A 24,874-nucleotide genomic window follows, 5' to 3' on the forward strand; every position below is an offset into this window, starting at 1 on the left:
TCGCTGCGGTGGACCATACGGAGGCAAGCATCCCGACGGCGAGCTCGCTCTGGCCGCCGGTGACCTCGCGTCGTCATTGCCATCACCGGTGGATCCGCGGGCCTCCTCCTATCCCGGCGCAAGAGTGCCCACCCCGTCGTCGCTCCATGGCTGCTCCACGCCGGCCCCACCGGTGCTCCATGAGGAGGTGGACGAGCTTCCGCCGCTCCCCATGACCCCCGACACCACACCTCCCGAAGCTCGGGCACGTGGGCGCACGATGGTGGCCGGTGGCAGGATGGTGACCGCAACGAGGTCGCTGCAGCGGAGGGGGGAGGACCACGTTGACGGGCACAACTGACCTTGAACGGCGCGCCGCCGCGGCCGGCGACTCCGGTTGACCGGCACAGAGCTTCTCCATCGCGTCGCTGGTTCTGCCAGGAGACAAGCACCGTCCAGAACCTGTTTGACGAAATGCCCATACGAAAAAGGAGGTGTAAATAAAAAGAAAAATGAAAAAGGAGGCACTGAGTCAATGACATGTGGGTCCCATGTACACCTCGACGTATTTGTTCACATAGGCATGCCATGTCAGCCCGACTGGGCCCAACCTGTCGGTTTCGCTGTTTTCACAGCCAAATCATCCCGTCAGTCCTGCGTGTTACAGGTTAGGCTCAGAACTAGTGGTTTTTGTGACCTGGCTTAAATCTGGTACTGACCTGTTACCCTAGTCTCAAATGTGGCGATTTTGGGTAAAAAACTCTATAAAACACTCATCCTAGTACGTAGGCACAACACACCAAAAATCAGCCACATGCCACTTCTCCCTAGTACGTACAACAAAAACCCCTACTTGCGAGTAGGAGTTTTGACACAGCACGCTTCATCTAGTAAACTACATGCCTAAGCTACTAGACACGGTGAGAGCGGTCAAAAGACCCCAGACCCTCAGTGCCATGGTGACCATGAGGCAGACATGCCAAAAGCGTGCTCTGCACGTCGGCCCGCAACTGACCAGCCAGTCTCGTCGCTACCTCCCGTCCCTGGCGCGCCTAGCCTCACCAGCAGCCACGTGCAGGCTTACCCGCACCACTATACCTGGACGTGAGCCGAGCCAAGCCGGGCTCGCCCCGAGCCTGCCTTAGCTCACCTCTTCTCGAGCCAAGCCGAACCGAGCCCAGTGGTCAGACGAGCTAGAGATTGGGGCTTGGCCCAAGCTTGCCTCTCGCTCGGTGCAGCTCAGGAGGCTTGGCAAGCCTAACAGCAACTGGTCGCTGCCATGTGGGGCCACCATCTGGAGCGCCCAGGAACGGCAGTGGAGGATGGCACCCGGAAGCGTGCGGGCACCGGGATGGCGCTGCAGGTCGTGTTCGTTCGCCACTGGGGGAGCGAGTGGATTCTCGCCGCCTTGCTCGGCCATGGGAGCTTGAGGTGGTCATCTCCGTTTCCGGCGGCCGTGGGGCGTGAGGAACTTGCCAGCACGACGAGGGGAGCGAGCAAGTCGTCAACTACAACGGCCGCGGCGGCGAGCAGGAAGAGAACACCGGCGAGCCTGGCCTCGGCCTGGTGGTTCGTCTACGGGTACATGTTGGAAATATGAGCAAATTACTACGAGATTTAATCCGAATAAATAGGAAATAGATCATGACAGCAATAGCAGAGATTAAACTAATCATGCGAACTAGCATAGTAGATGAAAAAATCACATCTAGGGCACATACTAGAAACATGAATTCTACCACGATCTCGAACAGGAAGGATAGAATCACATACGGTGCAGCGGGAGCAGCACCGCCGGCGTTGACGTTGTCACCCATGTCGTCGAGGATGAGGTTGCCGAGGTCGGGGAAGAAGTCGTCGTTCGCGAAGTCGTTGCTGCCAGCAGTCGCGCGAGTGCGCTCCCCAAAAACCTGATCGCCCCTCTCCCGTACAGGATCACGAGAGGCGGGGTTCCGGAGGCCTGCTGTCCCTTCTCCCGGTGCACGCCGAAAGAGGGATGGAGAAGACTTGTTTGGCGGCGCAATGATCTGGAACGGTGGTGAGAAACCATACGAAGCGGGGCAGCTAGGGTAGTCGTCTGCCTGACTATATAGTGCGGGCCGGATAGGTCGTGGGAGTAAACCCCATGTTCGAGTCGTCACGATCCAAAAGAATCGGAAACGGTTCAGTAATTAACGCGTCCGTTAATTATTAATTAATGACTCATTAATTTTTTCCCAAGCAGCAAAAATATAGACAACGTGTATAGCTCTGTCCTCGGCTCGGCTCAATCCCGCAACCCGCGACGCGACGCGTCGTGACGAGGCGTGGCGTGGCGAGGCGAGCAAGGAGGAGGAGCGCGCGTGTAGGTATCCTCTTCTCATGCTCATACAAGTGGTAGAAGAGCCCACCTTATAAAGTGGTGCAACTCTCTCTCAACTTATGAGGTGGGACTAAACTTTAGCCTCACTCACTCCACTCACACGTGTGCATGAATGGGCCAAGAGAATTTCAGAATTTTAGTTGGGCTTTGGGCCAAAGGCCTACTAGCAAAATTCCAACAATCCCCCACAAAGTCTCATTGGCACATCTCATCATTTAGTTCCAAAACATTGTCTATATACCGGTGCTTACTGGAGACTGTGAAGTTGAACTTCCACTTAGAGGTTTATGCTACACTAGATCACAACTTGAATAGTGGACTATGCCTTGAACTACAAATTTTCTGCGAGACTAGTTTCACACAAATTCTTGACCGATACTGGGTTGCCGCAAGGCTTCCCCGCGGGTGGAGCGTATACGTCGTACTCCAGGGCCTTTTCATGAATTTATTAAGAACACCCAATTCTCACAGGCTGCGACGTTAACAGTCAAATTCATATAGGTGTGTTCCTCAGAAGATGTTCTGCAGGACAACATCTCTGCTTACCCGAATAAGCCACTTGAAACACATTAAGATAAATATCAACCTGCCATGCAGATCAGGAGAGTATTGCATCTTCACGGAGTGGGATAGTTAATATAGGGATACTCTCGTCCCAGCTGACCAACAGCTTGTCTCCCACTTCTACTTCACGGGATCTCCGATCACATAGAGTGGGTTACCACTATGGACAACTCATGCGGTGGGTCTCAAACCCATCTCCATCGATGCATTATCTATCACATTACGTGATAGACCCTTTGTGAAGGGATCTGCCAAGTTTTTCGACGTTTGGATATAATCCAACGTAATAACTCCGGAGTTCCTTAATTTTCTGATAGATTTTAGTCTCCTCTTCACATGTCTTGAGGACTTCATATTGTCCTTTGAACTGTTTATCTTGATGATCACAGCTTGATTATTACAGTTCATCAGGATAGGGGGTATTGGTTTTTCAACCATAGGTAAGTCCATCAAGAGTTCACGAAGCCACTTTGCTTCAACAGTGGCAGTGTCTAATGCTGTGAGTTCTGCTTCCATAGTTGACCTCGTTAAGATGGTCTGCTTGCAAGACTTCCAAGAAACAGCGCCACCACCAAGTGTAAAAACATAACCACTGGTGGCTTTAATCTCATCAGCATCAGATATCCAGTTTGAGTCACTATAACCCTCCAGTACCCTTGGATACCCGGTGTAGTGAATCCCATAGCTCGCGGTGCCTTTCAAATAGCGCAGAACTCTCTCAAGGGCACGCCAATGATCATCTCCTGGTTTTGACACAAACCGACTCAGCTTGCTCACAGCAAAAGAGATGTCAGGCCTCGTGGCACTTGCCAAATACATAAGCGAGCCAATAATCTAAGAATACCTCAGTTGATCTCTAGCAATCCGTCGATTCTTTTGAAGCAACACACTAGCATCATATGGAGTTGGAGAAGGCGTGCAGTCGCTATACCCAAAACGACTCAAGACCTTTTTCACATAGTGAGACTGAAGCAGTGTGATCCCACCATTCTCATCTCTCAGCAGCTTGATGTTTAAGATAACATTAGCTACTCCTAGATCCTTCATCTCAAAACAGCGAGATAAGATGTCCTTAAACTCCTTGATTAAATCAAGTTTGGTTCCAAAGATCAATATGTCGTCGACATACAGACAAAGAATAACTCCTTCACCCCCACCATAGCGATAGTACACACACTTGTCACCATCGTTTACTACAAAGCCGGCAGCAGTTAATGTTCTTTCGAATTTCTCATGCCACTCCTTAGGAGCTTGTTTAAGGCCATATAAAGACTTTAATAACTTGCACACCTTTCCTTCCTGACCAGGTACTACAAAACCATCTGGCTGATCCATATAAATTTCCTCCTTCAACTCTCCATTGAGGAAAGTCGTCTTAACGTCCATTTGATGAACGAGAAGACCATGTGAGGCAGCCAGTGATAGTAGTACCCGAATTGTGGTCAGTCTAGCCACAGGTGAGTAAGTATCAAAGAAGTATTCACCTTCTTTCTGGGTATAACCCTTAGCCACAAGCCGTGCCTTGTACTTTTCAATCGTACCATCAGGTCTAGGCTTCTTCTTGAACACCCACTTACATCCTATAGGTTTGCACCTATAAGGACGGTCAGTAATCTCCCAGGTACCGTTAGCTAAGATGGAATCCATCTCGCTACGCACAGCTTCCTTCCAGTAGTCAGCATCAGGAGATGCATAGGCTTCTGAAATAGTCCTGGGTGTGTCATCCACGAGGTACACAATGAAATCATCACCAAAGGACTTTGCAGTCCTCTGTCTCTTACTCCTCACAGGATTTCCATTGTCACCCTCAACAGGATTCTCAATGCGTTCCATCGCAATGGTGGGTTCAGGAATTACAGCGAATTCCTCACTAGATGGAGTAGGTATCTCCTGATTTGATGAACTCGACATATCCTTCATAGGAAATATGTCCTCAAAGAAAGTTGCATCATTCGACTCCATAATCGTACCAACATGCATGTCGGATACCTCAGATTTTATTATCAAAAATCTATAGCTGATGCTATGAAAGGCATAGCCCAGAAGAACACAATCCACGGTTTTTGGTCCAAGCTTGCGCTTCTTGGGAATTGGTATATTGACTTTCGCCAAACAACCCCAAGTACGTAGGTAAGAGAGTTTCAACCTTTCCTTTCCCATTCCTCAAATGGAGTCATGGTATTATGCTTTGTGGGAACTCGGTTTAGGACATGACACACAGTCATTAGCGCCTCCCCCCACCATTCCTTGGATAGACCCGAAGTGTCTAACATGGTGTTAACCATATCAGTTAGAGTTCGGTTCTTTCTTTCGGCTACCCCATTTGACTGGGGTGAGTAGGGAGGCGTCCTCTCATGGACTTTACCATGTTCCGCACAAAACAGATCAAATTCATTGGAAAAATACTCTCCACCACGATCAGACCTAAGCTGTTTAATTTTTCGATCAAGTTGGTTCTCTGCCTCAGCTTTATAGTTTTTGAAGAAAGTCAAAGCCTCATCTTTTGATTTCAGAAGATACACGTAACAATATCTAGTGGAGTCATCAATCAACGTCATGAAGTATCTCTTTTCACCTTTTGTCAACACGCCATTCATCTCACAAAGATCAGAATGTATAAGCTCTAGTGGCGCCAAGTCTCTTGCCTCTGCAGTCTTATGGGACTTGCGAGATTGCTTAGCTTGCACACATACTTGGCACTTAGAGCCTTCGACAGTAGAGATTTTCGGAATTAAATTCATATTGGGTAGCCGCGTCATGCAACCAAAGTTAATGTGACAAAGTCATGAATGCCAAATATCAGACTCATTGTTGTGGCAAACATTATTAATAACTTTAGTGCAAATATCCGACAAAGACAGGCGGAACAAGCCTCTGCACTCATAGCCTTTTCCAACAAATTGTCCACACTTAGAGATTACAACTTTATTGGATTCGAAAACCAACTTAAAACCATCTCGACATAAACAGGAACCGCTAACGAGATTTTTATGGATGGACGGCACATGATGAACGTTCTTCAGACGCACAGTCTTCCCCGAAGTAAACTTCAGATCGACCGTACCAACACCTCGAACGATGGCATGTGACCTATTCCCCATCAGCACGGGTGACGTCCCTGTTGCCTGGTAAGAAGAAAACATGGAGGCATCAGCACAAACATGTACATTGGCACCGGTATCAATTAACCAATCAGGAGATTGGAATACTGAAAGGATGGTAGGAAAAATACCGTACCCTGATTCCTTCATATCAGTATCACCGATGACAACATTAGCGGACTTGCCGCTCTTCTCATGTTTGCGCTCCTCAAAGCGGTTAGGACACTTCAGAGCCCAGTGATTAGGATCACCGCAGACATGGCAAAGTCCCTTTCCCTTCTTATGAGAATTCTTCTTGAAGTTGGTAGAATGTGATGGCTTGTTCTTTGTATCAAACTTGCCTTTGCCCTGAGTTTTGTTCTTGTTATTTTTGAACTTGTTGGGCTGGAAGTTCTTATTCTGTGCCATGTGGGCACTAGAACCTCCCTCAACAACTCGAGCACGTGTGTCTTTTGTTCTCACCTTCTCTTCAACATCAAGAGTACCAATGAGATCCACAACGGAAAACTCCTGTCTCTTGTGTTTTAAGGAAGTAGCAAAATTGTTCCAAGAAGGTGGAAGCTTGGCAATGATGCCTCCGGCAACAAATTTGTCCGGCAACACACACTTGAAGTACTCAAGTTCTTTTGCGAGCGACTGTATCTCATGAGCCTGCTGTACAACAGGGCGCTCATCAGTCATCTTGTAGTCATAGAATTGCTCCATGACGTACAACTCGCTGCCGGCGTCCGAGGCACCAAACTTGGCCTCGAGCGCAACCCACATGTCCTTGCCGTTGTCAAACGACATATACGAATCCACAATGGAGTCATCAAGAACACTCAGAAGAGCGCCTTTAAAGAGGGTATCGATCTTCTCAAAAGCTTCCAGCTGTGCTGGATTAAGATCGCCCTCAGGCTTGCCCTTGGTGGTGTCATAGCAGCCCATGGTCTGAAACCAGTAGACTGCTCTCGTGCGCCACCTCTTATATTGTGCCCCCTTAAAGGCAGACGGCTTCAGATGCGCAGCAAAACCACTTGGAGTAAATTGCCTATAATCAGGTTTTTGGATTGTTGGAAATATGAGCAAATTACTACGAGATTTAATCCGAATAAATAGGAAATAGATCATGACAGCAATAGCAGAGATTAAACTAATCATGCGAACTAGCATAGTAGATGAACAGATCACATCTAGGGCACATACTAGAAACATGAATTCTACCATGATCTCGAACAGGAAGGATAGAATCACATACGGTGCAGCGGGAGCAGCACCGCCGGCGTTGACGTTGTCACCAATGTCGTCGAGGATGAGGTTGCTGAGATCGTGGAAGAAGTCGTCATTCGCGAAGTCGTCGCTGCCAGCAGTCGCGTGAGTGCGCTCCCCAAAAACCCGATCGCCCCTCTCCCGTACAGGATCACGAGAGGCGGGGTTCCGGAGGCCTGCTGTCCCTTCTCCCGGTGCACGCCGAAAGGGGGGATGGAGAAGACTTGTTTGGCGGCGCAATGATCTGGAACGATGATGAGAAACCATATGAAGCGGGGGCGGCTAGGGTAGTCGTCTGCCTGACTATATAGTGCGGGCCGGGTAGGTTGTGGGAGTAAACCCCACGTCCGAGTCGTCACGATCCAAAAGAATCGGAAACGGTTCAGTAATTAACGCGTCCGTTAATTATTAATTAATGACTCATTAATTTTTTCCGGAGCAGCAAAAATATAGACAACGTGCATAGCTCTGTCCTAGGCTCGGCACAATCCCGCAACCCGCGGCGCGTCGTGACGAGGCGTGGCGTGACGAGGCGAGCGAGGAGGAGGAGCGCGCGTGTAGGTCTCCTCTTCTCATGCTCATACAAGTGGTAGAAGAGCTCACCTTATAAAGAGGTGCAACTCTCTCTCAACTTATGAGGTGGGACTAAACTTTAGCCTCACTCACTCCACTCACATGTGTGCATGAATGGGCCAAGAGAATTTCGGAATTTCAGTTGGGCATTGGGCCAAAGGCCTACTAGCAAAATTCCAACAGTACACAGTCGCGCTGGAGGCCGCGATGCAAAGCTCGCGCCGACGCATGGGCTTGGGGAGGAAGGATAGGAGGGAAGGGAGGAGCAGAGGGGAGCGGTGGCATGCTGTGAACGACGCCTGGGTAGGCGGAGTGCTACGGCAGCGGCGGCGAGCAAGTGAGCAACCCTAGCGATTGATTCCCCCGTCTGTCTCTCTGTAGTCGTTTCACTGAGCACTATCCTCACAATGATATCGCCAAAGGGAAGATGTCAATGCATATTTCTGGTGTGCCTCAATCTGCAGACTTTGAAAAGCAACCGGCGAAAGGGAACAATGAAGAGCAGAGTTGGGCTAGGCCTCCCGCAGGCTGGGCGAAACTCAACACGGATGGCGCGTTCGTGGCGGCGGACGGATCAGCAGGGTCCGGTATGGTGCTGCGAGATGATACAGGCAGCATTATCTTCACTGCATGTCGTGGCTCCTTCACATGTGATAATGCATTACAAGCAGAACTTGCGGCCTGCCGCGAGGGGGTTGCGTTGGCCCTTGAGCGTACAAGCTGTCCTATCATCATTGAAATGGATTGTGCAGAGGCCGTCTCCATGCTCTAGTCCGTGTCTCAGGATCGCTCTAGCAACATGGCATGTATTAGGGATATTAAGGCGCTCATGGAGAATGGCAGAGAGATGGAGATCAAGCTTATTAGCCGCTCCCAGAATATAGTGAGTCATGCCTTAGTAGCTTATGGGCGTAGTTTGCCTCGAACCGCGGTGTGGTTAGGCTCAGGTACGGAGAAGATTGTTACTCTTTGTATGAACGATAGTGTGCCTCCCTAGATTAATACAATCTCCTTTTACCCCGTAAAAAAAAATCTCATACAATTCTCATAATTTCTAGAGGTCAGCTAAACCCTAAAAATGCCACAAACACTAGCTAGAAGTTTCCCAAGTGAGCACAGCGTCCACAAAGAAGTTTCTGCCCCAACTTCTGGTTTACACAGAGTACCATTTACATTGACTCAAACTTGGTATAAAACACTCATCCTAGTACGTAGGCACAACACACCAAAAATCAGCCCCCGTGCCACTTCTCCCTGGTACAACAAAAACTCCTACATGCGAGTAGGAGTTTTGACACAGCACGCTTCATCTAGTAAACTACATGCCTAAGCTGCTAGACACGGTGAGAGCGGTCAAAAGACCCGAGACCCTCAGTGCCATGGTGACCATGAGGCAGGCATGCCAAAATTGTGCTCTGCATGTCGGCCCGCCACTGACCAGCCAGCCTCGTCGCTACCTCCCATCACTGGCGCGCCTAGCCTCATCAGCAGCCACGTGCAGCCTCACCCGCACCAGCACCACCAGCGCCGCCCCCACCGCCCAGGCCCCTATCTGAGTGCGGCCAAGACCACGATACTGTGCTACCCATGAGCCATCACCGTCGCCTTCCTTTGCAGCACGCTTGGCCCTTTCCCCGACACCCAACTGACCTCCCCAGACCCCCCCCCCCCCCCCCCCCCGCGCCCCTCCCATGGCCAGGAAGCCCCCCCCCCCTTTTCAATATCTTCTGAAGAACTATTCAGAAAAATCATCTGAAGAAATCTAATTGAATTTTGTCCATATTACGTTTAACGTTGTAATTCCCTCCAATAACCCATCTTGGTCTCCATATGCCAAATATACTTCATGATAGCTATTCGAAATGCACAACATCGTACGCTGGGACAATAGAAACTGAAGAAACAGGGATTGCGTGTACAAATTTATATAATTAAATGGGCTCAATGTGGAAAAAACAACAACAAGACCATGCCTCTGTTCTTATTTCGAGTTGAGAAATACAAGAATGACAGTCGTTACATGATTTTGAAACAAAGATAATAGTCATCTGTTCAGTCCAACTACCGCTTAAGAGGAATCATATCCACCGCCTTCTGTACTATTGAGTTTTCATCCATACTAAATGGCAAGTAGACTGACCACCAGGGACGTGTTCAAATTCTACCTTCTCATGTCCAGCTTTTCCTGTATCATGCGAGCAAATTTTTCCTGGAAAGCAAGTAGTCTGATTACCAAAAAGAACCTAACACTCTTTAAAAAGAAGGCAGCTGATCAGTATCTACCAAATGGCACCTAATACACTCAACCAAGTATTGCTATGATTACCTATCACCAGCAACTAGCTCTCTCACGACAAGAAATACAAATATCTGTCATTATTGGAGAAAAGAAGGATATTAAACTTGCAAATTTTAGAGAGTAACAACTGGAAAAGGTAAAACACAAAATTTAAATTATTTTCTAGAAAGAACTAGTCAGATTGTTTTTGGAAGAGTGAGACAACACTAAACATCAATGAGGCCGTTATATATCAAATGTATAGAAAAAGGAACACTTTTACCTCTATATATCAAATATACAAGAAATTCAATAAACAACAACAAACTTCACGAGTCTTTTATCAGCATCCTTAAGCAGTATACACAATAGAGGTTGTTTGTCGCGGTGCTTAGTACCTCATAACTGAACTCTCCGTAGTTTTTCTGCAAGCTCCCTTTCCTCAAGACCTTCTCCACTGCTTTAGGTAGTTTGACAAGGCACACCGAACATAAGTCGGTTCAAGTCCAAGCATCTTTTCAGCAGAACACTGCTTGACGGCTTCCAATATTCCCTCTCTAATGTTAATGGCAAGCATCCATGCAATCGCGTGCCGGATGTCCAGTCTAGCCATAATATAGACAACATCGTCGTCACACAAGCTTAAAGTGGGCCCACCATGAACCACCTTGTCCCAACATAGCCTCTTGCCACCCGATACCTTAGGGTAACTTAAACCTGTGTTAGGCACATTATCAGCCTTGACAATGAACCTCTTATCCCACTTGTTTGAGCGGATCGCCCTGGTCCATGTGGTGACCGTCCAGCCTTGGCCAATGACCCCTTTATCATTGCAGGTATCGCTACGCTGACAAGGTTTCAGCTCGACGAACCTGATCACGCCGTTGCTTATAGCGACGTCGCAGAACGGCCGTGCGTAGATATTGTCGACTCCCATGCCGAACCGTGACACTGGATCGCAAGGGATCGAAACAGGCCACTGGATCAAACGCATGACCGCATTGTTGTCAAGCACGTTGCATAGAATAATGCCATGCCAATGATTGACCCAGCCAAGTGTTTCTCTTCCAGCGAAGATCACGCGGGTGCCTTCGTGCCGCATAATTACCTCGTGAGTGCTGTACTTGGTGTCCATCATGGCGATGTTGGCCACCTCGGTGCGCCAAGGCCACTTGGATATATCGGAGCGATACACGTGGAAGTCGTATCTCTTGCTGGTAGAGTCGTTGGTGTATCGCGAGCAAAATTTTGATCCCAATGGGAAGACCACAGCGTAGTCTTTGTCGTTGTGATGGGCGCGGGGCACGATGCCGGCCAGCGTGATGTAGTCGGGGTAGCGGTAGGGTCTGGGGAGAAGGTGGAGAGATGGGGCCTCTGGACCTGCCCTGTAGACGAAGAAATCATTGTACCCCCTGCCGCCGGAGCCGTCGTTGAACGGGACGACGAGAAGGACGAAGGCGTCCGCCGAACTCACAACCACGGGATCTCCTCCGTAGCGGCCCTCCGCCAGGCCGGGGCAGTGGACGAAGCAGCGAGAGACATCGGGCGGGTCCGCGAGCTCGAAGGTCACCTTGATGTCGCCGCTTTGGCTCGTGACGCCGCGGGCGGTGGTTGCGTTGTCGCGGTCGCCGATGTGGCACTTTGAGTCGGTGAGCACCCAGGGGAGACGCCCGCAGCGCCTGAAAGTGGCGGCGGCAAGGGGGTCTGGCATGGCCGCACGCAGGACGTCAGGCGGCGGGCGGCAGCGGCGATTGGAACTGGGGAATTGTATCGTCGGCCGACGAGGCTAAGCAACCCTATAGCTACTATATGGCCGGTGAGAAGTCACGACACGGCCCATTTAATTAATTTATAAGAATTTTAGGGTCACGTTAGCGATCAGGCCACAGCTGGGGCACTCCCAGATCGGCCGGTCACTGCGCAGGCGTCCAATTTGATCGCATCTGGCCGCCAAATCAGGAAAAACACTAGCAGAGGGAAAACACAAATCAGCGGCCACCGCCTCGCCGGCTCCACGCATGCAACAACGTGCACGGTGCACTATCTGCGGTTGCAACTTCGGTGGCGACAGCCGCAGATCGCAGCACTCGTCGCCGAGCTCGCGCTGTACCTCGCCCTCAATTTGTTGCCCGCAACAAAAATTCATGACGGTTCCAGCAAAAAGCGAATAACGTTGGTAGCAAAATTAGAAAATCGGGCGCTGTTCCAACAAACAGAAACCGTGATGGTAGCAAATATTGTAGCTTGTTCCAGCAAGCAAAAACTCTTGTGGTAGCAAAAACACAAAATTGAGCGTTAGTTCCAGTAAAATAGAAAAGGCGGTTATAGCAAAAATTGCCGTTGTTGGTTAGAAAACCAAAAAACGGTGGTAGCAAATGCAAAAAATGTTGCCGTGGTTCCAGCACCGGGAAACAATGGTTCCAGCTTCCGGTGGTGCCCACTGTAGCATTACGAATGCCGGTTGTAGCATCTTGCCCTCGATGGTCGTCATCAGAGAGGTTGCCTCTATCTCCAGCATCTCCTCTCGCTGTCCCGATCGCTCGTTGGTCGTTTGTCGTGGCAGTTGCAACACGGGAGTCGCCACCATGTAGCTCTGACACTAATGCAAGAATGCCTAGCAGTGGCGGGCGGGAAAAGACCAGCAGTGGTGGGCTGGAAAAAGCCCAACAATGACGGGCGAGGCTCCCAGGGGCCTCCGCAACTTCTAACATGGCATAGGTGCGGGTGCACGCCCACCATTGGTAGAGACTCTGCAGCGGCAGGCGTGCCAAGATACTCGCCACTGGTGGGTGTGGCAGCTGTGGCGGGTTACTTGTAGCACCGACCACTGAATGCCAGTCACGCGAATTAAAAATTTCGCAGCCACGGCAACATTGATGCTGCCACAACTACATTTTACAACCATACAAGAATACATTGATTTCGATAAGAGACAACAAAATATTAATGCATACATTAACCAGTAGCTCTAATTGTGTAAATCATGACTACAAGTGCCCCAACTAAATATTCCTTGCTAGCTAGCAGCCATGACATAGTAGGCAAAACATGATTGACGGTACAAACATTCACTACTTAATTAGTCATGATCATGACAAAGTACTAGGAGCTACTCCTCTATTTTAGGTTAAATTGAAAAGAATAAAAAACTGCATCTCCATGCTCCATGGAGCATGGACAGAGCATGGAGATCCGCCGATCTTCAATTTCTGGTTTGCACTCATAGAATATTTGTCGTCATTCATCAATGTTGAGGCATCCATTGTGTGGGTCTGCAGTCGAGTATGTGCCTTTGAAATTGGTCTTCTGATGGCAAATAATTGTCATCTCACCTTTCGCATCCATCGCTGCAGGCACAACAACTCTTGGGAGCTTCTGTTGAAGAACATCATACTAACATAGTAAGTAGTGTAGTTTCTTTAAGATGACTAGTGACACAACAATAGTACAAAATCATACCATGCATTTTTTTATGAATATTGGTATTGCTCAATTTGTGGACTAGTGGCACGTATGGTGTAGTATTTGGACCAACTCTGTAAGTGCCCTTGCACAACTCAACATCATTAACAAAGGAGATAAGATAATTCTTCTCCTGCCAAGTAAGCTCTGAGCCAATAGTGTAATAGGTCTTGTCTACTATATTTCGTATTTTTCTTTGAGATAGAAAATAAGATGTAAAATTTAAATAAAATGTTAAGTTAGGAGTGGATAACAAATATTTTTAAATTAGCAAGATAAATTACTTAAAATTTTGTTTAAGAAACTCACACAAAGGAAAAATAGGAATCATGTCCAATCCCTGACATGTGGGTCCACAAATGCAGAAACCACATCATGGATATCAGGAGGCTCCATTCCTAGGAAGCTTTGGTAGACCCCTCGGCCTTAAGGATTATATCATCTCTTTAACACCCTGGATTTTGACCCTTTCCCTTTTTTTTCCAAAATAACTTGGATTCATATGGAGTTTATCTGGATCTTTATTTGATTGATCTTTGGACTTAAGGATTAGGAATATGAATTATTTTATCCATCCAAGTGCACCCAAGCCTCACACACATCACAAGATTTCACTAACATTTCTAGCCAAGCCCATCCACAATTTCTTTCTCAATATATTCTTTTTCTATGAAAGAATATACCCGCAAGCACATGCGTTATGAAGCAACATGTATTTCCGCCACTCCAAAAATCTCGTACAATTCTCATAATTTCTAGAGGTCAGCTAAACCCTAAAAATGCCACAAACAGTAGCTAGAAGTTTCCCAAGTGAGCACACCGTCCACAAAGAAGTTTGTGCCCCAACTTCTGGTTTACACAAAGTACCATTTACATTTACTCAAACTTGCTGAAACTTGGTATAAAACACTCATCCTAGTACGTAGGCACAACACACCAAAAATCAGCCCCCGTGCCACTTCTCCCTGGTACAAAAAAAACTCCTACCTGCGAGTAGGAGTTTTGACACAGCACGCTTCATCTAGTAAACTACATGCCTAAGCTACTAGACACAGTGAGAGCGGTCAAAAGACCCCAGACCCTCAGTGCCATGGTGACCATGAGGCAGGCATGCCAAAAGCGTGCTCTGTCGGCCCGCCACTGACCAGCCAGCCTCGTCGCTACCTCCCGTCACTGGCGCGCCTAGCCTCACCAGCAGCCACGTGCAGCCTCACCCGCACCAGCACCACCAACGCCGCCCCCACCGCCCAGGCCCCTATCCGAGTGCGGCCAAGACCACGACACTGTGCTACCCATGAGCCATCACCGTCGCCTTCCTTTGCAGCACGTTTGGCCCTTTCCCCGACACCCAACAGACCTCCCTAGACCCCCCCCCCCTCCCATGGCCAGGAAGCCCCCCCCCCTTTTCAATATCTTCTGAAGAACTATTCAGAAAAATCATCTGAAGAAATCTAATTGAATTTTGTCCATATTACGTTTAATGTTGTAATTTCCTCCAATAACCCATCTTGGTCTCCTCCATATGCCAAATATACTTCATGATAGCTATTCGAAATGCACAACATCGTACGCTGGGACAATAGAAACTGAAGAAACAGGGATTGCGTGTGCAAATTTATATAATTAAATGGGCTCAATGTGGAAAAAAAAACAACAAGACCATGCCTCTGTTCTTATTTCGAGTTGAGAAAAACAAGGATGGCAGTCGCTACATGACTTTGAAACAAAGAAATAGTCATCGGTTCAGTGCAACTACTGCTTAAGAGGGTTCATATCCACCGCCTTCCATACTCTGAGTTTTCAACCATACTAATATAGCAAATTTTTCCTGGACAATAAGAAGTCTGATTGTCAAATATGTAAAAACCGGACAAAAAAAACTGAAATCTTTAAAAACAAGGCAGCTTAGTATCTACCAAATGGCACTTAATATGGAACCTAGGGATACTCTCAACCAAGTATTGCTATGATTGCACATCATAGGCAACTAGCTCTCTCACGACCAGAATACAAATACTATACTGTATCCCATTATTGGAGAAAAGAAGGATACTGAACTTCCAAATTTTGGAGAGTAATAATTGGAAACAGTAGAACACAACATTCACATTATTTTTTAGAAAGAACTAGTCAGATTTTTTTTTGGAAGAGTAAAACAACACTAAGCATCAATGAGGCCATTATATATATATATATATATATATATATATATATATATATATATATATATATATCAAATGTACTGAAAAAGGAACACATTTCCCTTTATATATCAAATGTACAAGAAATTCAATAAACAACAACAAATGTCATGAGTATTTTATGGGCAACCTTGAGCAATGTCCACAATAGAAGTTGCAAACAGATTATATAACTTTGTCGCAGTGCTTAGTGGATATGCCGAAAATGAACAATGTCATTGTTGGCAAAAGTTTTGTAGATGTGATAAACCGCGTGTTTACTTTTAGCAGAATGTTCAGTTCTCGCACAAATTTATCATACGAAAACAACATACTTGGCTAAAGAAACTTCTCTGTAGGCAAGCACATGCTATAAAGTTGATAATCTGTAGGCAAGTTATAAATCATCAAGATTGCTAATACAAGTATTTATAACTGACATCTACATAGTTTTCCTGCAAGCTCCACTTCCTCATGACCTTCTCTACTGCTTGACGTAGTTGGACAAGGCACACTGAACATAAGTCGGTTCAAGAGCGAGTATCTTATCCGCAGAACACTGCTGGACCGCTTCCAGTGTTCCCTTTCTAATGTTAATGGCAAGCATCCATGCAACCGCGGACCGCATGTCCAGTCTAGCCACGATGTAGACAACATCATCGTCACACAAGCTCAGAGTGGGCCCACCGTGAACCAGCTTATCCCAACTCAACCTCTTGCCATCCGATACCTTAGGGTAACTTGAACCCGTGACAGGCACGTTATCAGCCTTGACAGTGAACTTCTTGTCCCACTTGTTTGAGTAGATCCCCCTGTTCCATGTGGTGACCGTCCAGCCTTGGCCAATGACCCCTTTCTCATTGCGGGTATCGCTACACTGACAAGATTTCAGCTCGACAAACCTTATCACGCCATTGCTTATAGCGACGTCATGGAACGACCATGTGTAGATACTGTCGACCTCCATGCCGAACCGCGACACCAGATCGCAAGGTATCGGAACAGGCCATTGGATCAAACGCATGACCGGATTCCGGTCGAGCACGTTGCATAGAAGAATGCCATGCCAATGATTGACCCAGCTGAGTGTTCCCCTTCCAGCGAAGATCACGCGGGTGCCTTCGTGCTGCATTATTACCTCGTTATTCTGGTCTTTGGACACCTTGAGGTTGCGCCACTCCCACTTAGAGGTATCCGATTGATACACGTTGAGGTAGTACTTTATTGAGTCGGTGGTGTCTCGTGACCAAGGTTTTAATAGCCAGGGGAAAATCATGGCATAGTCTTTGTTGTTGAGATCGGCGCCGCCAAGGGGCATGACGCCGGCCAGCGTCACTACGTCGGGACAGCAGTAGGGGCCGACGCCGGGGATAAGGTGGAGAGATGGAGCACCTGGACCTGCCCTGTAGACGAAGAAATCGTTGTGCTCCCCGCGTCCGCCCAACTGAGAACCACGGGATCTCCGCCGTACAGATGGAGCCCCTGGACCTGGCCTGGAGCCGTGCTTGAAGGTGACAACGAGAAGGACGAAGGCGTCTGCAGAGCTCAGAACCACGGGATCTCCCCCGTAGCGGCTCCCCGTGAGGCCGGGGCAGTGGACGAAGCAGCGAGAGACGCCGGGCGGGTCCGCAAGCTCGAAGGTCACCTTGATGTCGCTCCCTTGGCTGGTGACGGCGTGGGCGGTGGTCGCGTTGTCGCGGTCGCCGATGTGGCACTTGGCTTCGGTGAGCACCCAGGGGCGACGGCCCGAGCGCCTGGAAGCGGCGGCGGCAGGGAGGTTTGACATGGCGCCGTGCGAGACGTAAGGCGGGCGGGCGGCAGCGGCGATTGCCGATTGGAATTGGGGATTGATAGCGACGATGGGTTTGGTTCGTGACAATTGATGGTCTCGTCCGCCGGCTAGCTATATTTTAGGGCGAGTACGTGTGGTGCGATCGATTCCTTGTCGTGTTTTAGTTGTAATCGGAATAGGTTATTTCAGTGAGTCATGTTCGGAGTCGGTTGAATCGTACTGCATCTGCATGCAAGAATATAACTACCAGACCGCAAGTTCTCGTAGCCCTCCTTAGGTGTGAAGTTTGTCCAGCGAGTTAATTCTCCACGATACAGATTTTTGTAAGCACTCTCACCGGCAAGACGATCTCCCTTAAGGTCCATCCATCAGATACCATCTACGTTGTCAAGGTGAAGATCCAGGATCAGCAGCGCCTCACCTTCACTGGGGAGCAGCTGTACGACGGCTACAGTGGATCCACTGTCGATCTCGGCCTTCACCCGCTCCATGAGAAGATGCAGATCCATATGGTAGAGACACTAACAGGCAGGATGTATGAACGTTGCAGTCACGAGCTCAGTACTGTCGACAATGTCAAGGCAAAGATTCAGCACAAGCACGGCTTTCCCAAGGAACAGTAATGCCTCATCTTTGCCAAAGACAGCTCGACAACAATGAAGGCAGCGGCACCTTGGCGAGCCTCAACTTCCGCAGCGATGCCACCCTCATCCTCCTCCTCCTCCACAGAGGGTGTCCGAGTGGGAGGATGAACATCTACATGAAGACGTTACAAGGAAAATTCTGTAATCTTGAGGTCGGGAGCCATCTATATAATAATGTCAAAGGAGAAAATATGGGCTACGGAAGGCATTCACCGGACCTGCAGCCCTCCATATTTAATCACAAGATAATGGAGGATGGCCGTTCCTTACACAGTAAAATATCCAGATGAATGAAGTTCCCTATTTTGGGCTCAACCTAGCTACGTGGTTGAATATGCATGACATGGTTCCTGCACTATGCATATGGTGTACTAACATGGTCTCCATACAATACAGGCACGTCCGATCTGGATACATTGTCATTCTTGTAGACTCTCTTGTGATTTACTACATGCCACTTAGTAATTGAAATTGTCGACGGGAGTATTTGCTCGTCAATGTGTTGTAGGAGTACTTTCTGAAGAACTCCTTGGAAGTTCTCAATATATAGTAATTCAAATTGTTGGGTTAATTATTTTCAATATCTTTTTGTATGATGGTTACTATGAATTGACCTAACAAACATTCAAACAAAGTGATCAAATTAATCATATTTTCCTGATTAAATTTCATCTATAACCTAGTTAATTCCAAGCAAGCATTCATAAGTTTTGTGATTCTAATGTTGGACGGATGAAGTTTCTACTTTGATCACACCTCTAAATGTAACTGATAAAACACTTATTATAAATAAATAAAGAGGAGGTTAAAATAACACTAAGCCCAGCCACCGCGGGGACGCTGCCCCCTTGCCTAGCTCCCCCGTCATAGAGGAAGACCACCACCGCCCCGGCGCAACCGCCGCTGCACCCTGTCGCGACACTGCCAACCTCCGCCGCGGACTCCCCGATCCACAAGCACTCCCTGATCCACAAGCGGGCCGCCACCAGAGGCGAGAGAACAAGGGCCTGCCGCCGCCAACTCTGGCCGGGCTTTGCCCGGAGGAGAATGCCGGCAACGGCAAGGGAGGCAGTGGAGGGAGAGGGGTGGGAGGCCGGGGGCGCTGACGCCAACCGTGTCACCCACGGGAGGCAGTGACGCGGGGGCCCGGAGGGGATTTTTTTAATCTTCTCATAATTGTCTCTTTGAAAGTGCAATTTGTAGAACCCTTTTTATCTTTCGCCTATCAGCGTATTGGCTGAGAGTCAACATGGCAACTTTATATGCAAGGCATATATAGCGGCCACATCTACTGTTGTTGCATAATCTTTCTCCATATATTTTACTGTAGCAGCTTGAGCAACACTACAACATGGAAACATCTTGAACAAAGAAAATAATATGGACACGCTATATAAAAGGGCTAGAGATGATGTTAAAGATAAACCATTATATAAAGTATTGCCATCTCTATATAACAGAGGGCGTAAAGAAGGTTTTTTTTCTCTGCTATGGAGAAGCCAACCATATCAATAACTCTGAGATTACTTGCCATGCATTTTTTCCTTCAATGCGATTTCCACAAGTGACACTACATATACTCAACTCTGGATCATGACTTGGTGACATCTCTAATAACCTAGCTTGGGATTCTCAAGGAAACAGTCTAGTTTGGTGACCAGCTGCCCGTATACACGCAGGGAAAGAATTTAACCTCTGCAAGCGGACATGGCCAACAGAAATAGTTGCTGTTTAGAACCGTATCAGCTGTGACAAAGCGGTTTCTGGTTCCCTTTTAGCCTGATCTGGTGGCCTGCAAGCCAACCAACCAAAAACCACTACCTCCAAAAGAGAAATCTTTTAGCAGCATGATGCATGCCTCCCATGAGTATTTCCAACGCCCCAAAACGGGAATCTTGACAGGGTCCTCTTGAAACCACCTTCACTTTCGGACTTCCATCAGAGAGATGTTTCTGCCACTTGGATTTAGTAGCTCTAAAATTTCCACATGGATTTAGTAGCTCTAAAATTTGTAATTTCCATCAGAATGGACCCTCAGCTTTTCTGGTTCCTGTGAATGAATTAAGCCAGCAAAGAAAACAAATTTGTGTCAGCATTATTACTGGCTATTCAGTAACACAGTAACAAATGAGATTCTACATGTATAAATATAATAAATAAATAAAATTAGGAAATAGTACATAAAATACAGCGGTAACATCTTGCATATACTTACGAATTTGCCTGCGTGTCTATAAAAATAAGCACATCTAACGTTTTCTGTCTTCTTGCATTGTTCCTTTACTTATGTACTGCAGTTGCTCAGATACAGCTCCTGTAGGGAAGCTGGCAGGCCCTTTTCTGGCAATGTCGAAAATGAACAATGTCGTTGTTGGCAAAAGTTTTGTAGATGTGATAACTGCGTGTTTACTTTTAACAAAATGTTCAGTTCTCACAGAAATTTATCATACGAAAACAACATACTATAAAGAAACTTCTCTGTAGGCAACCACATGCTATAAAGTTGATAATCTGTAGACAAGCTATAAATCATCAAGATTGCTAATACAAGTATTTATAACTGACTTCTCCATAGTTTTCCTGCAAGCTCCCCTTCCTCATCACCTTCTCCACTGCTTGACGTAGTTGGACAAGGCACACTGAACATAAGTCGGTTCAAGACCGAGCATCTTTTCAACAGAACACTGCTTGACTGCTTCTAGTGTTCCCTCTCTGATGTTAATGGCAAGCATCCATGAAACCACAGGCCGGATGTCCAGTCTAGCCATGATGTAGACAACATCGTCGTCACACAAGCTCAGAGTGGGCCCACCATGAACCACCTTATCCCAGCTCAACTTCTTGCCACCCGATACCTTAGGGTAACTTGAACCCGTGACAGGCACGTTTTCAGCCTTGACAGTGAACCTCTTGTGCCACTTGTCTGGGTAGATCCCCCTGTTCCATGTGGTGACTGTCCAGCCTTGACCAATGACTCCTTTCTCATTGCAGGTCTCGCTACGCCGACAAGATTTCAGCTCAACAAACCTAATCACGCCATTGCTTATAGCGACGTCGCGGAACGGCCGTGCGTAGATATTGTCAACTCCCATGCCGAACCACGACACCAGATCGCAAGGTATCGGAACAGGCCAATGTTTTAAATAGCGGGCTATGGCATTTAGCGGCGACCCTTAAAAACAGCTATAGCTGGGCTATAGCGGCAAATTGTACATGAAATCATTTAGCGCAACACCCTCAAACAGCTATAGCGGAGCTATAGCGGGGCTATAGCCGGCTATTTAAAACTATGGAACAGGCCATTGTATCAAACGCGTTTTCGGATGCTGGTCAAGTACTTTGCATAGAAGAATGCCATGCCAATGATTAACCCAGCCGAGTGTTTCCCCTCCGGCGAAGATCACGAGGGTGCCTTCGTGCTGCATTATTACCTCGTGATTGTGGTCCTTGGACACCTGGAGGCTGTGCCACTGCCACTTGGAGGTATCCGATCGATACACATTGAGGTTGTACAACATGTTGCTAGAGTCGTTGGCGTATCGCAACGATTTTGATCGCGAGGGGAAGACCACGGCGTAGTCTTTGTTATTGGTATCGGCGCCGCCGAGGGGCATGACGCCAACCATCGTGATGTAGTCGGGGCAGAGGTAGGTGGCGGGGAGAAGATGGAGAGACGGAGCCCCTGGACCTACCCTGTAGACGAAGAAATCGTTGTACTCGCCGGGTCCGCCGAATTGAGAACCACGGGATCTCCGCCGTAGAGATGGAGCCCCTGGACCTGGCCTAGAGCCGCGGGTGAAGGGGACGACGGGAAGGACAAACGCGTCCGCTGAGCTCAGAACCACGGGATCTCCGCAGTGGCGGCTCTTCGCAAGGCTGGGGCAGTGGACGAAGCAGCGAGAGACGCCAGGCGGGTCCGCCAGTTCGAAGGTCACCTTGATGTCGCTCCCTTCGCTGGTGACACCGTGTGCAGTGGTCGCGTTGTCGCGGTCGCCGATGTGGCACTTGGCGTCGGCCCGAGCGCCTGGAAGCGGCGGCGGCAGGGAGGCCCGACATGGCAGTGCGCCTGGAAATGGCGGGCGGGCGGTGGCGGCAGGACGGCGATTGGAATTGGGGGTTGATAGCGACAATGCGTTTGATTCGTGACAATTGATGGTATCGTCCGCCTATCCTAGCTAGCTATATTTTAGGGCGACGTGTGTTCACCCAGAGCCCCGTTGCGACCGCAATGCTGTTCTTGAAGGACCTTACCTGGTGCGATTGACTCTGGTCTGTTTCCTTGTCGTGTTTTATTAGTTGTACTCGGAATCATGTTCGGAATCGTGTTATTTTAGCGAGTCATGTTCGGAGTCGGTTACGAGCATAGTCCCTCGTCCCCATGTGTGCGTGATTCAGGTCGACTCTTCCTTAGGTGTCCATCACCGGCAAGACGATTTTTGTAAGCACCCTCACCGGCAAGACGATTTCCCTTAAGGCCGATCCATCAGATACCATCTACATTGTCAAGGCGAAGATCCAAGATCAGTAGCGCCTCACCTTCAATGGGAGCAGCTGGACGACGGCCGCATGCTGGCCGATACGGCATCCACAGTCGATCCACTCTTGATCTCCGCCTTCACCCGCTCCATGAGAAGATGCAGATCTATGTGGTCAATACACTAACGGGGAGGGCTATGAACCTTGCGATCACGAGCTTAGATACTGTCGACAATGTTAAGGCAACGATTCAGCACGAGCACGGCTTTCCCAAGGACCAGCAATGCCTCATCTTTGCCAACAGACAGCTCGGCGACAATGAAGGCAGCAGCACCCTGATGATGTCAACATCCGCAATGATGTCACCCTCCTCCTCCTCCGAGAGGGAGGATGAACATCTACGTGAAGACGTTGCAAGGAAAATTCTATAATCTTGAGGTCGGGATCGCAGATATCATCTATAATGTCAAGGAGAAGATCTGGGCTACGGAAGGCATTCACCCAGACTTGCAGCGCGTCATATTTAATCACAAGATAATGGAGGATGGACGAAGTTCTCTATTTTGAGCTCAACCTACGGGTTGAATATGCATGATATGGTTACTGGCTTACTGCACTATGCATGTGGGGTACTGACATGGTCTTCATGCAATACATGCATGTGCGATCTGGATATTTGTCATTCTTATAGACTCTCTTGTGTTGTATTACATGCCACTTAGTAACTGAAATTGTTTGATGGGAGTATTGCTCATTAATGTGTTGTGGGAGTACTTGCTGAAGCACTCCTTGGAAGTTAATTTAAATTGTTGGGTTAATTATTTTCAATATCTTTTCCATGGCTCGATCTCAGCCAGCCATGAGTCATATACTTGCCTAACAAGCATTCAACCAAGAGATCAAATCAAGTAGTTTAAATGGTTGGGTTAATTCTGAGCAAGCCTGCAAAAGTTTTGTGATTCTAGTGTTTGGACCGATGAAGTTCCTGCTTAGATCACTCCTCTTCCTGTAACTGATGAAGCACTTACATTATAAATAAATAAAGAGGAAGTTTAAGTGTCAAAAAAAAGTCACGGACAGATAGACAAAGCTTTTAGGCCGGCCGATAGCGGTGACATGCCTGACATACTGGCAAGAAATAACACAAGCTCAGCCAAAACGTTTAGGCTGAATAACACTGGCGGGGTAGAGCACGCGGTTCACATTAGTTTATCAACTTTTGAAGGGTAACATCCAAATGTGTAGAACCTTTGAAGCCAGGCAAGGATAGTTTGCCGAATCAAACAAGATTTAAGATAGTTATGTACCACTACCAAGTTCACTGAACCATTACATACACGCAAGCTTCAAGCCAATCCTCCTAAACGTAGCAAAGTTAACAAAGGGCATCTAAATGTGCAGCGAAAAAATTTGTGTCCTCGTCATCAGCAGCACAATATGTGTTCGATTTTAGCAGCAATAATGCATCCACTTTAGTTATCTTTGGCCTATTGGCATATTGGCTACAGTCAACATGGCAACTCTTGTATGCAAGGCATACATAGCAGCCACATCTACTGCTGCTGCTTAATCTTTCTCGACATATTTTACTGTAGCAGCTTGAGCAATACTACAACATGCAAGCCTCTTCAACAAAGAAAATAGTATGGACAAGCTATATAAAAGAGCTAGAAATGATGTTAAAAGATAAACCATTATATAAAGCATTGCCATCTCTATATAACAGAGTGTGCAGAAGGTTGGCTTTCTCTGCTATGGACAAGCCCAACTTATCAGTAACTCTGAGATTTACTTGCCTTGGAAAAAAAATCTTCAAGATTTCCACAACCGACACAATCTATACTCAGCTCTGGATGATGACTTGGTGACGTCTCCAATAACCTTAGCTTGGGATTCTCAAGGAAACAATCTGGTTTGGTGACCACCTACCCATGTGCACGCAGGGAAAGAATTTAACCTTTGCAACACCTCTTCTTTTGCAGTTCTGGTTCCCTTCTAGCCAGATTTGATGGCCTGCAAGCCAACCAACCAAAAATCACTACCTCCAAAAGAGAAATCTTTTAGCAGCGTGATGCATGCCTCCCATGAGTGTTTCCAACGCCACAAAACAGGAATCTTGACAGGGTCCTCTTGAAACCACCTTCACTTCCGGACTTTCATCAGAGAGATGTTTCTGCACTTTGCATGAAACAAACAACAAATCACCACATGGATT

At 47.7% G+C, this 24,874-nt stretch overlaps 3 protein-coding genes and 2 pseudogenes across 3 annotated transcripts; 2 read left to right on the forward strand and 3 right to left on the reverse strand.

Annotated features, from left to right (window-relative positions):
* Window positions 1-10,547: 10,547 nt before the first annotated feature.
* On the reverse strand, window positions 10,548-11,816 carry LOC147977962 (uncharacterized). Its single transcript, XM_087546059.1, has one exon. It carries the CDS (start codon window positions 11,814-11,816, stop codon window positions 10,548-10,550), a length of 1,269 nt encoding a protein of 422 aa, XP_087402185.1.
* A 4,403-nt stretch (window positions 11,817-16,219) lies between these two features.
* Window positions 16,220-17,533, reverse strand: LOC147977963 (uncharacterized; annotated as a pseudogene).
* Window positions 17,534-17,606: 73 nt separating this feature from the next.
* Window positions 17,607-18,162, forward strand: LOC147977964 (uncharacterized). The gene is made up of 2 exons (XM_087514604.1): window positions 17,607-17,615; window positions 17,857-18,162. The coding sequence occupies exons 1-2, from the start codon at window positions 17,607-17,609 to the stop codon at window positions 18,160-18,162; spliced, it is 315 nt and encodes a 104-aa protein (XP_087370730.1).
* Window positions 18,163-20,783: 2,621 nt separating this feature from the next.
* LOC147977965 (uncharacterized) lies at window positions 20,784-22,495 on the reverse strand. The gene is made up of 3 exons (XM_087514605.1): window positions 22,435-22,495; window positions 21,486-22,249; window positions 20,784-21,317 (listed from the first exon to the last, which is right to left on the reverse strand). Exons 1-3 carry the CDS (start codon window positions 22,493-22,495, stop codon window positions 20,784-20,786), a joined length of 1,359 nt encoding a protein of 452 aa, XP_087370731.1.
* Window positions 22,494-23,226, forward strand: LOC147977966 (polyubiquitin 11-like; annotated as a pseudogene).
* Window positions 23,227-24,874: the final 1,648 nt, after the last annotated feature.

Source organism: Triticum urartu, chromosome 3A, assembly GCF_056163025.1.
Source record: "Triticum urartu cultivar PI428250 chromosome 3A, HENAU_Tu73, whole genome shotgun sequence".
Classification (NCBI taxonomy): Eukaryota; Viridiplantae; Streptophyta; class Magnoliopsida; order Poales; family Poaceae; genus Triticum; species Triticum urartu.

Bases quoted from the DNA above. Each gene is read 5' to 3' on its own strand.
- LOC147977965 (XM_087514605.1), bottom strand. From the start codon at position 22,495: ATGATTCCGAGTACAACTAATAAAACACGACAAGGAAACAGACCAGAG. The intron at 22,250-22,434 runs GTAAGGTCCTTC...CGCCATTTCCAG, and splicing joins ACCAGAGTCAATCGCACCAG to GCGCACTGCCATGTCGGGCC. The intron at 21,318-21,485 runs TGGCCTGTTCCA...TATTTAAAACAT, and splicing joins CGAAAACGCGTTTGATACAA to TGGCCTGTTCCGATACCTTG.
- LOC147977962 (XM_087546059.1), bottom strand. From the start codon at position 11,816: ATGCCAGACCCCCTTGCCGCCGCCACTTTCAGGCGCTGCGGGCGTCTC.